At 33.7% G+C, this 15,566-nt stretch overlaps 2 protein-coding genes across 2 annotated transcripts; one reads left to right on the top strand and one right to left on the bottom strand.

Moving 5' to 3' along the window:
- The first annotated feature begins 256 nt into the window (after nt 1-256).
- On the top strand, nt 257-3,183 carry LOC101247455 (leucine-rich repeat receptor-like protein kinase PXC1). Its single transcript, XM_004246528.5, has 2 exons — nt 257-1,715; nt 2,230-3,183. The coding sequence occupies exons 1-2, from the start codon at nt 368-370 to the stop codon at nt 2,907-2,909; spliced, it is 2,028 nt and encodes a 675-aa protein (XP_004246576.3). The 5' UTR covers nt 257-367; the 3' UTR covers nt 2,910-3,183.
- A 2,629-nt stretch (nt 3,184-5,812) lies between these two features.
- Nucleotides 5,813-13,312, bottom strand: LOC101247746 (uridylate kinase PUMPKIN, chloroplastic). Its single transcript, XM_004246529.5, has 7 exons — nt 11,997-13,312; nt 10,985-11,138; nt 9,767-9,820; nt 9,579-9,670; nt 6,721-6,956; nt 6,473-6,643; nt 5,813-6,344 (listed from the first exon to the last, which is right to left on the bottom strand). Exons 1-7 carry the CDS (start codon nt 12,788-12,790, stop codon nt 6,247-6,249), a joined length of 1,599 nt encoding a protein of 532 aa, XP_004246577.1. The 5' UTR covers nt 12,791-13,312; the 3' UTR covers nt 5,813-6,246.
- Nucleotides 13,313-15,566: the final 2,254 nt, after the last annotated feature.

The raw sequence follows: 15,566 nt of genomic DNA, 5'->3' as shown, positions 1-15,566 counted from the left end.
TTATTATCAGTCATTTTCAATATTATGTGAATTCTATTCAAAATGCATCTTTATCTTTGTGATGATAGAGACTAGAGAAGTTGTTTTCGATGGACGCTCGATTTAGATAAAGCAAATCGAAATAGATTTAAAAAGCATTTTGAAAATTAGTAAAAAAAATAAATCGTAACAACTATAGCTAATACGATAATTAAAATAAAAAGTCAAAAATAAATTAATATAAATATCGAATACGAATAAATTTTTACCCGCTATGATCATCTACACTATACACAAATTCAACTCTTTTTTGTTCCTTAAATTCAACTTTTGTGTTTTTTTTGTTCACTTCCCAACTTCCCGCGCTTTATGCCTTAAACCCAAAAAAATGAACCGTTTTTTCTCCTCCATTCTCCTCCTCACACTTCTCATCTCCGCCGTAACCGCCGCCGGCGACGGTAACGACACCGCCGCACTCCTCCTCTTTCAGTCACAAACTGACATCCATGGTACACTCCTTCATAATTGGACACTTCCGGTGAACTCCACCACCGCCTGCACAGCTCAATGGCTTGGTGTAAAATGCATAAACAACCGTGTCTCCGCCGTAATTCTCCCGTCGTTCAATCTCCGGGGACCTATTACTGCTCTCTCTTCTTTACCTTTACTCCGCCTTCTCGACCTCCGTAACAATCGCCTTAATGGAACCCTCACACCCATTACCCAATGTACTAATCTTAAGCTCATTTACCTCTCCGGTAACGATTTTTCCGGTGAAATTCCGCCGGAAATTTCTTCTCTCCGTCGTCTCCTCCGCCTTGATGTTTCAAATAACAACCTAGAGGGTTCAATTCCGACTCAGATTGCGAATTTGACCCGATTACTCACACTTCGTTTACAGAACAATGAACTTTCTGGAACAATCCCTAAATCCCTAAATTCTCTTCAAAATCTTAAAGAATTGAACTTTTCTAATAATGAGCTTTATGGGTCTGTTCCAAATGGTTTATACAATCATTTTGGTGAAAATAGCTTTGATGGAAATGAGGGTTTATGTGGAATTGGGAATTTACCTCAATGTTCATATACAGGGGAAATAGTTCCTTCAAACCCTAGCTCTTTGCCTACAACCTCCACTGCAACAATTGAAGAACCCCACGAAAAATCGCGTAAAGGGTTGAGTAGAGGAGGGGTCGTAGCAATAGTGATGGTGAATGTGGTGGCATTGTTAGTTGTAGTGTCATTTATGGTAGCATATTACTGTGGGAAGTATTCAAGAACTCAGAGTTTTTCAATGTCAGGAAGTGAGTGTGGGAAGAGAAGGAGTAGTTATTCGAGCGAAAAACGAGTTTATGCTAATAACAATGGTGGTGATGGTGGTGGCGGTGGTGATAGTGATGGTACAACAGCTACTGATAGGAGTAAACTCGTGTTTTTCGATAGGAGGAAGCCATTTGAGCTTGAGGAATTGTTAAGAGCATCAGCTGAGATGCTTGGTAAAGGGTGTTTAGGTACTGTTTATAAGGCAGTTCTTGATGATGGGATTACAGTTGCTGTAAAAAGATTGAAAGATGCAAATCCATGTCCAAGGAAGGAGTTTGAACAGTATATGGATGTTATTGGGAAGCTTAAACATCCAAATATGGTGAAACTTAGAGCTTACTATTATGCTAAGGAAGAAAAATTGCTTGTTTATGACTACTTGCCTAATGGGAGTTTGCATTCACTTCTTCATGGTAAACATTAGTTTATGTTCCTGTCAAAGATTAAAGATTGTCTCTTTTTGGGGTTGTTAAGATCTATATTGCTCGGACTCTTCAAAATGTCAACGCCTGTTGTGTCGGATCCTCCAAAAATAGTGCATTTTTGGAGAATTCTGACATGGGTGCAGCATGTTTTGTAATATAAGATTGTCTTTTTTGGTGGTTGGTAAGGGTTGTATCGCACGGACTTTTCAAAAATATTGTGTCAAATTCTCCAAAAATCTCTAGAAATAGCGCATTTTTGGAGAATCTGACACGGATGCGACATGTTTTGTAATTCAAGATTGTCTTTTTTGGGGTTGGTAAGGGTTATATTGCTCAGACTTCTCATAAATGTTGGCAGGTACGTGTCGGATCCTCTAGAGATCTCCAGAAATAGTGTATCTTTGGAGGATCTGACGTGGGTATGGCAACATTTTTGGAGAGTCTGAGCGCGATGTAGGTAAGATGCTAATATTGATGGGATTTTTTTTCTTGATTCTAATAGGACACAGAGGACCAGGTAGGATTCCATTGGATTGGACAACAAGGATTAGCTTGGTGCTAGGGGCAGCTAGAGGGCTTGCTCACATTCATGAAGAGTATGCAGATTCAAGAATCCCACATGGGAATGTGAAATCATCCAATGTGTTGCTTGACAAAAATGGTGTGGCTTGTATATCTGATTTTGGGTTGTCATTGCTTTTAAATCCTGTTCATGCCATAGCTAGATTAGGAGGATACAAAGCGCCCGAACAATCTGAAATCAAGAGGCTATCTCAAAAATCTGATGTTTATAGCTTTGGTGTACTGTTATTGGAAGTGCTCACTGGTAAAGCTCCCTCAGAGTACCCTTCACCGACTAGACCTCGCGATGAGGGGGAAGAATTGCCAGTGGATTTGCCTAAATGGGTTCGATCAGTAGTGAGGGACGAGTGGACTGCTGAAGTGTTTGATCAAGAACTGTTGAGGTACAAAAACATTGAGGAGGAGTTAGTGTCAATGCTACATGTAGCCATGGCATGTGTAGTTCCATTACCCGAAAAAAGGCCTACTATGGTTGAAGTTGTTAAGTTGATTGAGGAGATTCGAGTTGAACAATCTCCATTAGGTGAAGATTATGACGAATCGCGTAATTCTCTTTCCCCCTCCCTTGCCACCACTGAAGATGGACTCCCCGGTTACTAAGTTATCGATCATGGTGGTTCCGTGGCGTTGATGTTTCATAGTCCTAGTAGTACATGTGATGCTGCAAATTTTGAAGTTCAAAAGTTATGTACTTATGTTTAATAGCTATTTGATTGCTTTGTGTTATTCCAAATTACTGCACTTTTGGAAAATCTGATGATCCAAAAAGCATATAACAAGTGCAGCAATCAATCCATTATGTATTTTGTTTTTTCAATGTAATGTTAATTCTTTGTATTTAATTCATTTTCAAGATTCGTTTTTTAAGGCAAAACCTCACTCTACTAGCACATTTTGACTCTCGAAAAATGAAACGCGAAAAGTAAAAATAAAGAAAGAGACGAAACTTGTTAAAATTTTCTGATATCGTTTATTTTGATATTTAAACTAGAACTTGTTCCTCGTTCGTACACTATTTAAAACTTGTAATTCTCAATGAATTAAGTATTTTTTAAAATCCTTGTTGACAGTCAAATAATAATAATAATAATGACTTGATTAACTTTTTTTTTTTTTAGACTGTCAAATATTCATCACTGATGGGAAAAAGCAAAGCAAATTGATGGGCTGTCAATTTTAACACTTTATATTATTTTCACTTTGGCGTGATTTGCGCAATTTCACTCTTGCCACTTTTGGTGTTTAATTAAGTCAACATACATACTTTCAATTTATATTGTTCGGACTTTTTAAAAATATTAATATATATATATATGTTAATTTTTTCAATAATTATATATTTTGGATGAATTTAATATGAATATAATAACACTTGTAAAAAGTTTTAACAATATAGCATTAACTGATTTTACGAATTTGTAAGGAAAAAAATATTGAGTGTGATGGATCTGATGTTATTTAGTTTAGGTGAATAATATTATGTGCTCCAAATTCTTCGCCGCGATATATTTTATTTTAAAGATTTAATAGGAATATAATAATGTCGATAAAAAATTTAAGCAACACAGTGATCGGGTGAAATTAGTTAAAAGAAAAGGTAACACATCCAATTTGATCCATTAGACAAGGGTTGAATATTTCATTATATATATATATAGGTTAAAATTATTGAATTTGTGTGATTGACATGTTATATAGTTGATCTAGCCCCGGATATATCATCAAGAACAAGAAGAGTAGAATCCTAACTTTTATGTTCTAATTTATGTGGTATTATCGTATCTTTATTAGTTAATTTTTTAAAAAGAACGGTACATCTCGATATATGAAAGCATTTGTACACTACTCTTTCAAGTCTATTTTTTATATAAACTTTGGATCGAGTTAAATTATATTACGTAAATTGAAACGAGTATAAGATTTCAATTTAAAGATTTTATAACCATGGAAATATTAATGGTAAATAAGGACAATTTTACTAGGTGGCACAAACTATCTTAGCATGTTGTCCAATTAAGAAATGTTCTTTAACATACGTTGGAACAAGAAATATTAAATAATAGGTACATACTTACTCTATTTTCTAGATTACTATATCGGGCTTGATAGTAAAAGTTGATGTATATTATTATAGTTCAATTTTACCATCAACTTATACAACTTGAAAACCTTTTGATTTGTAGCAACCACTTGTATATATTTACCTTAGCTTTGAGGACGATCGTAAATTATAATTATATTTTAGAGATAAGTGTCAAAAACACACTTAAGCTATACATTTTTTTAGTTTCATACCTAAACTATTGAAAGTTTGAGTTTTATACCTAAACTATCACTTTTTAGTTTGAGAAACAGACATCTCTCTTTTACACCACTCTCATCATGGTATGTGTAATACACTCTCTCTCTTTTATTTTAAAGAATTTCCACATCACACTCCACATGGACAAAATATTCAATCTTGACAAAAAATAAATAAATTATTACTATTTGTTAAAATTAAAAATTAATAAAGTTTAATAAAAAATAAATATTTTCTTTATAAAACAAAATGTAAAATATTTTTCTTACTCCACACAATTTTTTAAAGTTTTTTTATTTCGTTTAAATTTCTTTTATAAAAGTATTTCATTTTTTACTTCATCTCCTCCCCCTTATCAAATACTAATTTAGATATTATTTTATTTTCTTAAAAATATAATTCTACTCATCCCACTTAACCCTCCGCTTTCAATTTTTTCCCAGTGTTTAAGTATATATATCGAAAAAAAAATTCGTTGCCGCCACAATACTTTTTATACTTTTTTTTGTTGTTTATGTTATATTCGGTACATTAGCAGAAACTTTTTTCTAAAAATATATGTACGTGCATATCTAACACAAAATAAGAAAAACGTAAAAAAATATAAAAATTAGGAGCGAAAAATTAAACAGGATGAGGTAGATTTTTTAAATAAAATAATATCAATTTCTATCGCGGAGGGAGGGGGAGGATGAAATATGAAATTTGTAAAAATATTTTATAAATGATTGTTTTTTTTAAAAAAAAAGATGGGGTTGTCACGGGGATACGTAAAGGAGGTGGTGGAGTGAGATAAGAAAAATACGTTAATTTTTTATATGGATAGTAATCTTTAATTTTAAATTAATACTAATTTTTATCTAGATAAAATATTTTATCTATGTGGAATGTCATGTGTCAAAATTTTTTCATATAAAAGAAAGAGTGCACTACACACACCACTGAGATGTGTTTCTTAAACTAAAAAGTAATTGTTTAGGTATGAAACCCACACTTTCAATAGTTTAAGTATGAAACTCAAAAAAAGTGAATAGTTTAAGTGTGTTTTTGATACTTATCTCTATTTTTAAGTAATACACGGTTCATTAAATGTAGACAACATGTCCTAATGCAAGTAGTAGTTGTTTCCAAAGTCACAGCGGAAACAACTTTACCATTGCTCCGCGACTCCAAAAAAGGAAAGAAATGAGAAAGAGGCCCAAACTAGAAAGTATTTTGACTTGCATATCTTCAAAGATCCCAAAATCTGTGTATATATTTAAGACAATGCAAAACTAAGTCCCTTCAAAGTTCTAAGACAGCAAAAAAAGATTAGGTTTTCCTGCTTTCTAAAGAACATTAACTTATCTCACTACACATGTTTATAATCCAAACTACAACACTAGTCCAGTAAAAAAAAAAAAAAAAAAAACTAAACTACAACATACAGTTCATCAGTTCCATGAACTAGATGATATCTTTATCTCTGTAATAATCTGTTTGAAGTTGGATCGAAGTATCGTCTGAGTATAAAGTCATGGGGATATGATCATTCAACTCAGAAAACTCCATGGTCATTGCAGCCTCAATGCTGCTCTCTCTAAATCACTTTTATCTATAAAGATGAAGGTAAATGACACACATCTCAAGAGAACGCTAGCTAACACGTCCTGTCTGATCGATCAGTGTACCCACCTGCTCTCCACATAACGCTCTTGATATATTTCCAGGCCCATGAAGATTGAAAATAACAACTGCAAGAAAAGCAAAGCGTGTCAAGAAAGGGAACTAGAGACACTTCCATGAAGTATGTCGATGAAAGATGGATATTAGAGGCAACATTCTATAGGAATTGTAAAGAGCATGCTCAGAAAATACGGACCAGGAAATGCATTCTCCTCGCATAATGTAACAGCCATTAGGTCCAAAGGGGAATCTCCTCCGGAAACAAGCTCCCTGAAGGAAATATGCTCAGCAACAACATTATTATTTCGGGAGTCACAGACATAGACACCGTCTACATTTGTAGCCTTGAGTATGGCGTCAGCATGAACTGAAAAGGAAAAGTTTGAATCATTAACCACTCAGCGAGAATAAAAAAACAGACATTTCGAGTGTAACATTACGTACTTTCAGAAGCTCTGAGTGCTGCAACTGTATCCGTAGAGAAGAGTGGATTCCCTGTGCCAGCTCCAATACCACCAAAGATCACAACTCTACCTTTTTCAAGATGCCGCATAGCTCGTTGCCTGCTGTATGGCTCAGTAAGCTCGGGCATGTTAAATGCACTTTGCACACGAGTTTGCACACCAACCTTCTCTAATGCCGACTGCAGCAGTATGGAGTTCATCAGAGTTGCCATCATTCTGCAAGATTAGGATATAATAGGCACAATTAGTTCATTAAAGAAGAACGGGAAATATCATTACCAAGTCTGGAAGTGAGAGCAAACTATCTCACATTAGTGAACTAGACCATTAGTCAACACCAGTGGCATCACATTTTAAAATGATAACATACATAAGCCATTACAATATCATATTAAAAAATATATTGAAAATTAAACACAGTTTACGTATATTACTACAACTCTTCTTAATCGATTTCCTTGGCAAGAAAGAAGATGATAGCACAACCACAAAGGAGAAACATCATTCCATAAACATTTGTCGCCGTTCTTTATAAGTGTAACTCTTGAACTATTAGGCTCAACCTTTTGTTAAGCTCCAAGAGGTCAGTGGTTTGAACCTAGACAACATCTTTTTACAGATGAGGCGCCTTCGAACTCGCGAGCTTTAGTTCAAAGCATGGCACCTGACCGGTAGAGCAACACAGCATGTTGTGTCAAGCAATGTCATGTCAATGAATATATCTCATTTATGTTTCTGCCATTTAATTATATAATACTCCCCTCTGTCCCTTATTACTTGTCCATTTTGAAACTATTAAGTTTTTAATTCATCCACTTCATAATTGATTAGCGTAAAATGATAAACTCACTATGTCAATTATTGTTATTCATTTCTTAATAGGGTGTGCCAATCCAAAGTGGACAAGTAATTAGGGACAGATGGAGTACATATCTAGTATAAAAAATTGACAAAGAGGTGTCACATGACACTGCTTGTCCTCGAATAAATCTGCCCTGTTCAACACATACTTAAGACATGATTGTGTGAAACAATTTTTTTTATCTTTATGAAAGGGTAAAGTTTGTGTGAAATAATCTAGTTTATGCTTCTAATAATCGAATCAAAATGAGAAAGAGCTTGACTGCAACTCTAGATCCCCCTGCCTTCTCCACATCCGTCCCCTCCCCCAAACCCCCATTAAACCTCACTCAAACTATACAAACCACATTCCAATCCCCTCCACTCTCTTTGTGCAACTTACCACCATGTCCTGCAAACCACCATTCACAGCCCAAGCAAACCATTGGGTTAGCAGCCATCGGTATGGTATCGAGATGAGGCTAGAAGGTGACTTAGTGAATATGTTGAGGAGCAGAAGAAGGGAAGCATGGTACAAGGACCAAGGACAGAGTAGCAGAAAAGCAGGTAAAGATTATCAAAGCTAGTTGACCTTTTAAATCAAATTTTGGGGATGGAATCATATGGTTTAATCCAACTTCATTTTCTCAAAGTTAAAAGTAGTCTTGGTTCTTCCACTAGCCATTAGGGGCAGACCCATGATATAGGAACTTATTATCAGAATCTTGGAGTCTTACCTTGGGGAGATGTGCAAAGGGGTTCGATACCTAAGTGTGGCTGTTATGACTCAAGTTATCTTTTTTTTTTTTTTACTTCATCAAAAAAAAAACCTCAAGTTATCTTTTTCTGCTTTGAAGTCAAACGTTTCCTTCTTTTTCTCCAATACAGATTCTTCATTCCTTTTCTTATACTTCAATTATGATTTTTCCTTTTAATTTGGTTTCAACTTAGTGATTCCTCCTCCCCCATTTAACTTTCTTCATTACCTTCACGTTTAGTTGTAAATTTTCTTCTATACTTGTGTAATTTCTTGTGACTTAAAAAATCAGTGTTCTCTTGTTTTCCTTGAGAAAATTTTGACCGGTTTTCTAAGAAATGAAGAGTTCTTGAAAACTAATATGTTTAAATAGTTGTGCACTTATATTATGCGATCATAGTAACTTTATATCAAAAGAAAAGGAGCACCCACAAGCTTACAATCCTGGATCCGCCACGGCTAGCCATATTCAAATTCAACTTTTTGTCAATTCATTCAAGTTAAACTAACTATTTTAGCCAAACATTTGTTGCACTTGCTATAAATTAAAAGCCCAGAATTTTGTAACCAAGGAACCTCAAATCAAATAATCATACCCATGTTTGTAGTGAAGTTGTTATCTTTTTTGGTAAAGCACATTAAAAAAATTTATTCTGCGTTTGAAAGAGTACAAGCCCCTATAATTGTTATTACAAAGTAAAGGGGCAGCCCGATGCACTAAAGCTCCTAACTCCCACTATGCGCGGGGTTCATAGACCTGAGTCTCTAGATTCAATTGTTTTCCCTTTCCCTTTTTTATAAAGACTATTCCATGGTTGTACAAAGTACAAGACCCTATAGTTCATATTAGAGATCATTCAAAATAAAATGATCTGCATGTCATAGACCAAACTCTCTAAATTATTTTTTGTTCTTTATTCTCTTTTCCTCATGCATTTCAACTATTTAGTCATACCAATATTGACATGAATAAAGATAGCAATCATAATATATCTTAAAAATTAAAAACTACCTAAAGTTTCTAACCAAAATAAAGAGTTACCATAGATATAAATAGCATAGAAACCGAAAACTACAAACAGAACGTAGAAGCTACAAATATTCACTGGATTGTCAAGATCATCCGCATATGAGGATGTGAGTTTATCATTCCAACTCTTATTTGAAAACAAACCAAATGAACGACAGTAAAACTTAGCTAACAATAGCACAACATATTATAAAAGAGTCGGGAAAATTACCCAATTTGATAGGCAGTACATCTCTCCAATCCAGTTGAAGTTACCCATGTCTCTCCACAAAAGAAATTGCGTCCACCAACAACTATTGCCACCTATGGCAACAATAAACATGCATATTTCAAGGGATCAGATTACATACAAATGTAATAATCCTCGGGAAAAAATTCAGAAGCTTTTCTGACTGATACCTCTATACCAAGACGACAAGCTATTGAGACTTCTGCAGCAAGTAGTGTGGCCACCTGGTATATTAAAAATTCGAACTTACTTATCAGCATTCACAATAAAGTAAAGACTTGCTCCATTTACGAATACAGATGACTACATCTTACTTAATAAGGAAACAGAGTAAAAAAATGTAGCAGAAATAAATATAGCAAGATCTTGCTTGCCCAATCGAATTCTCTTACACAAGCTAAAAAGGTTTTATGCATTCATCTCGCTGGTAATATTGACATCAAGTTTGTGATATATTCATTTCCATGGAAGGTCACAGGAAAATCACCAAGTGGTCATAACATGATTTCTTCATTGAATATAGAGTAAGAAAGTAATGACCATCCTACAAGAAAATCTAAAGCTCTTAGTCATCCCAAAATTCATAGACCTATTTGTCGTAGGCCAACCTACTTCGACAGCAGCTTGAATTAAATTGGTAAAATTTCTTAGTAGAAGGAGAAAATAGACAATGGAATAAAAAGATCTATATGCAACAATACAAATAAGGTGGGATTAAGTTCCTTGTAAAAAAATTGAGCTTCAAGTTTTAGTCAGATTAATATGTTTACTTTAGGTCCACAAATTGGTTGATAAGAGTCTTTTAGTTATGTCAGAGTGTTTTGAGTTTTATGCCAGAAGATAATCTCGACTACTTTTAGCACTAGAGAAACTGAATGTTTACAAGTTTTGCTGAGACAGACTCCAACGGAGCGGCATGGACAGTAAGGGGCTTATACAGACAACCCCAACTTGATTAGTATTGGGGTATAATAGTAATTGTAGTGAAGGTTTGTGCTCTAGACTATTAAATGCCACATCAAGTAATAGTCAAACTGTAAGGAAAAAGATTTCCTCAGCGTTACAATCACTCTGAAATTCAAACTTAAAAGACATGTTTAGCTTCTTGACCAAAATAAGTTTTACTACTTTCATTTTGCAAATATAAGTCAACCCTGTATTCATGCAATAGATATGTCTCCATCAATAGATCCACTGATTTGTCATCCAAACTTGCTCGTAATAAATGTCAACATGATGTAATATCTTGAATTTGACACTCGACAATGAAAATAATCACATGGCACGTCCTCTCCAAACTACCATCAGAATTTTAAGCCCAATTTGTTTCTTCCAGGGTTAAACAAGTTTTGCTTCAAAATATGAGAGTATATTGATAGTAAATTAACCTTTGGATCGATGTTGTTTGCATCATTAGTGTTTGGTGTCATTCCAGCTAGTGCAGCACCACTAATTTTAAGAACTACCCTTCTCCACCTTGGACTCATAGAAGATTTCGCCTTCACAATCTGTCCGCTGGGACTAGGCACCGCTGTTCCATATCTGAAGAAGGTTAGAAGGAACAGAAATGTTAAATAATCCGCCAAACAGGAAGAAGAACACTTCAAAGTATCTTATATGCAGATTTTCACTAGTATACAACAAGGTTAGCAAATAGCTGCTATAACAAAAAAAGAAAAGACGAGGAACTCCAATTTATGCTAAAACAGATACACATTTAACTGATTAGTTCTCCATAAGGGACAAATCGAAAAGTAATTAATCTATTATAAAAGACAATTGAAGATTTAGAATTTCCTACCAAATTAGAACACAAAATTCACATCTTAATAAAATGAATTACATAAGGACTATACCTCACTAAAAGCAAGAAAGATAATCATTTTGATAAGCAGTTCCCTGTGTATTGACAAAATAACTCATGCGTTAACCATATACAAAGATTCGTCTTTTTTTCCAGCACAAGTTCATGTGATTCTTGCAGCAGAAAAATTAGTCTAAAAATGAAAAAAAAAAACAGAGAAATTTCATTCCACCACTGTTATATCGACCTTGATTTACATCGAACATCAATATTTTAAAGCCATATCGGTTATATGAATCATTTGTATCCATTCTACTAAATAAATCAACATATTTATTAGACGCAAACAACAACAACAACAACTACAACACAGTCCCAAACAAGTTGAGGTCGGTTATATGAATCCCCACTCCAACATTTAAGCTCATTTTATGTCATCTTCGTACTAAATATTTTTATTTCAAAACCCAACAGTACTCGATAAGTTAAGGATTTTTATTAAAGGCAAACAACAACTACTAAGGCTCAGTCCCAAACAAGTTGACGTACTTCCCATTTAAGCTCATTTCATATCGTTATCGTACTAAAGGTATTACCTTTTCGGTTGCCTGCCAGTGCTGGAGTTGTTCATTGGAACAATGGCTTTGTCTTCCTCAGATGTAGCTTTTACTGATACCGAATTCCCAACAATCTGCTCCATTTGCTTGAACCATGGCCAATGACTAATCGTTAAGCCGCCATTGCTCATCCGATGCCTCTCCAATTTATACCTCTTCTTCAAATTATCAACTTTGTTCTTACACTGTTCTACACTCTTCGATTGCTTCTCGCATCTTTCACTCACCATCACCGCGACTTCTTCCCAATCTCTCCCTCTAAGATTCCCTCTATTCAATTGCACAAATTTCTCCATATACGCCTCCAATAAACACGCTATCGCTGTGTCACTCCATTCTTCTCTATCCTTCCGGTACTCTCCGCTGCCACTACCGGAGGATGAGCTGATCCTCGATCTCTTATAACTATACGGTGTCCCGTTATCACTGATATCTTCTCGATCGGCTCGTTTCTCGTTTGATGATTTACCTCTCGATCTATTAACATTAGTGTCATTCTCAAACGGAATTGAATCGTTCTCGTAGGGGTTCACTCCCATATGATACGACTGTGCGTTATTGTCGCTGTATCCATCACCGTCGTCTTCATCGCCGGAAATGTTCTTCGGACTACCGGCGGAGATCGGCGGGGGATGGATTTGCACAGGCTTGTACCGGACGGAGGAGAAAGGTTGGTGGTGGTAATTAGGGTTTGCCGTGGTGGTGGTGGGAGTGACGGCGACGGCGGCGTTATCGTCACCGAGGAGAGAGAAATCGTCATCACAAGAAGCCATGGACGACGTACGTTAGGGCTTGGGAAACGGAGAGAATAGACGACGTGAAAGGTAACGTTTGTGAGGTTCACCGTTTGGAACCGTTACAAATGTTGTGAGTCCGTTAGGTAAAGTGAATTATTACAACTTCTAAATTACATGTCGTCGAGGTAGGTCGAAAAAGAACTAATGAGATCGATATGATGTAGCTTGCTTATTAAGACCATGATTCTAGATAGAAAGTTGGTATTGGTATGGCATGCTAATAGATGGTAGAGTGTGGTCGGGATTATCCGTTTATGCTAATTGAGTTGGGTATCGATTGGTTCGATGATATCGAGTCATTGGTTAATCCATCAAGTAAAAACATATATCTTTAAGAATCGATAATAGAATTAAAAAATTAAAATTATTGCTACAATCGCTATAGTTTATGTTATTCTATAAGTAAAGTGATTTGAAACTATTTAGCTTATGTAATGTATTAAATTGAGTATGTTAAATAATATTATCTCTGGAAAAAAAAAAATTCAAATGAAGAAAAATGTTGTGAAAGTGCTAAAACAAATTCTATATGATTTATCTAATTTTTAGTATATATAATGTATTTGAGACAGAGTCACAAAATTACTATTTATCGATTCAATTCGATTTTGAAATTTATCAATTTGACTTATTAATTCGTAGGCATGTTAAATTGTTATAAAACTATTAAGATATTCATTTATCGATTGTTGGTGTATCTAGTATTGATTGTTTTCGGTTTAACCGTTAAGATTTGATACAAAAAAACATTGAAAATCACTTAGAAATAAGATCACAAAACCAAATGAACCGTCCACATGACTTGACAGATTGCATCAAAAGCAAACATTTTCACATTGTAGAACAACAGAGAGTTTTAGACAACCAGAAATAAAAGTATGAAACTAAACTCTAAGTCAAGGATCTCTATACCAAATGTTATAAATATAATCATTTAATTTACTATCAGATTATCAAATACTTGTTAAGAAAAAACCTTAAATCGTTTAGAACTGATAACCTCATAATTAAAAAAAAACAAATCATTACCAAACTCGTTGAATCAGCTACCCATTATCAATAAATTAAGATTTTTTTTCGATTCTGAAGTTTTATAGTTCGACTTATCAGTTATAGATTTGTAGACATGTTAAATCGTATAGAACTATTAAGATATTGACTTAACGATTATTGATATTTATTGATTTAAACGTTAAGATACGACATAAGGGAAAAGCATAAAATTCACTTAGAAATGAGGAGATAAACCAAATGAACAATACAACATGAGTTGATAGATCACATTTTGCTCAAAAACAAACACTAGTATATTGTAAAATAACAGAGAGGTTGAGACAACTTGAAATTAACTTATGAAAAAATACTCTTGGTTAAGAACTTTATATACCCGATGATATAAATGTAATTTATTGATTTACTATCGAGTTATCGGTTAACCCATCAAGTAAAACATAAACCTTTAAGAATCGATAATAGAATAAAAAAATTAAAATCATTGTTATAATCGCCAAATCAATAATCGATTAACAGTAAATCAATAACTTTCTTATAGTTTATTCTAGAAGTAAAGTGATCTGAAACTATTTAGCTTATGTAATATATTACATTATGTTAAATTATATTGTCTCTAGAAAAAAAATTCAAAATGAAGAAAAATGTTGTGAAAGTGCTAAAACAAATTCTATATGATTTATCTAATTTTTGGTATATATAATGTATTTGAGACAGAGTCACAAAACTACTATTTATCGATTTAATTTGATTTTGAAATTTACCAGTTTAACTTATTACTTTGTAGGCATGCTACCATTAAGATATTCACTTATCGATTATTGGTGTATCAATTATTAATTGTTTTCGGTTCAACCGTTTAGATTTGACACAAAAAACATTGAAAATCACCTAGAAATAAGTTTACAAAACCAAATGAACTGTCCACATGACTTGGCAGATTGCATCAAAAGCAAACACTGTCACATTGTAGAACAATAGAGAATTTGAGACAACCAGAAATAAAAGTATGAAATTAAACTCTAAGTCAAGGATCTCTATACCAAATGTAATAGATATAATCATTTAATTTACTATCAGATTATCAAATATTTATAAAGAAAAAATCTTAAATCGTTTAGAACTGATAACTTGATAATTAAAAAAATCAAATCATTACCAAACTCGTTAAATCAGTTACCCATTATCAATAAATTAAGATTCTTTTTTCGATTCAACTTATCGATTATGGTTCGATTTTGAATAGTCCTATGTTCCACTAAACATTCGACATGACAACATGGAATCTTATGGCCTAAATCGCCAAACGTGAATTATGAATTATTAAAGAAATTCACTTTTAAAATTACCTCCGTTATAATTATTTAAATAAATATAAAATACATTTGGTAGGAAAAAAAATATTCACATGTTTTGGTACGTATGAAAAGTAGTGTCCTACAATTGTGTTCAGAATCATTGAGTAGAAATAAAATTACAGCTTTCAAGGATTAATCAGATGGATTAATTTTATTTAATTAAAAAACAAAGGGCCATAGCCCATGGAATTTGACATTTTGATAATTGATCTATGTGAAAAAAAAAAAAGTGAAATAAAAGGGGGCCTATATTATTTCTTTACACTTTAAGTAGGGTTTATATATATTTCGATATTTTCTGAAATATAATTATAAAAATAATTGCTATAGAAGAATCTAATTAATTATGAAAATTTCAATAGGATAGTTATTATTTATACTAT

Source organism: Solanum lycopersicum, chromosome 9, assembly GCF_036512215.1.
Source record: "Solanum lycopersicum chromosome 9, SLM_r2.1".
In the NCBI taxonomy this organism is placed as follows: domain Eukaryota; kingdom Viridiplantae; phylum Streptophyta; class Magnoliopsida; order Solanales; family Solanaceae; genus Solanum; species Solanum lycopersicum.
The sequence above is the reverse complement of the archived record's forward strand: the minus strand, read 5'-3'. Positions and strand labels throughout refer to the sequence as shown.

What these genes read in the sequence shown, in the direction of transcription:
- LOC101247746 (XM_004246529.5), bottom strand. Translation starts at nt 12,790, where the DNA reads ATGGCTTCTTGTGATGACGATTTCTCTCTCCTCGGTGACGATAACGCC. An exon ending in CTTGTCGTCTTGGTATAGAG is followed by an intron (nt 9,671 to 9,766) that starts GTATCAGTCAGA and finishes TTGTTGCCATAG; the next exon opens with GTGGCAATAGTTGTTGGTGG. An exon ending in TGTACTGCCTATCAAATTGG is followed by an intron (nt 6,957 to 9,578) that starts GTAATTTTCCCG and finishes CTAATCTTGCAG; the next exon opens with AATGATGGCAACTCTGATGA.
- LOC101247455 (XM_004246528.5), top strand. Translation starts at nt 368, where the DNA reads ATGAACCGTTTTTTCTCCTCCATTCTCCTCCTCACACTTCTCATCTCC. An exon ending in TTTGCATTCACTTCTTCATG is followed by an intron (nt 1,716 to 2,229) that starts GTAAACATTAGT and finishes TGATTCTAATAG; the next exon opens with GACACAGAGGACCAGGTAGG.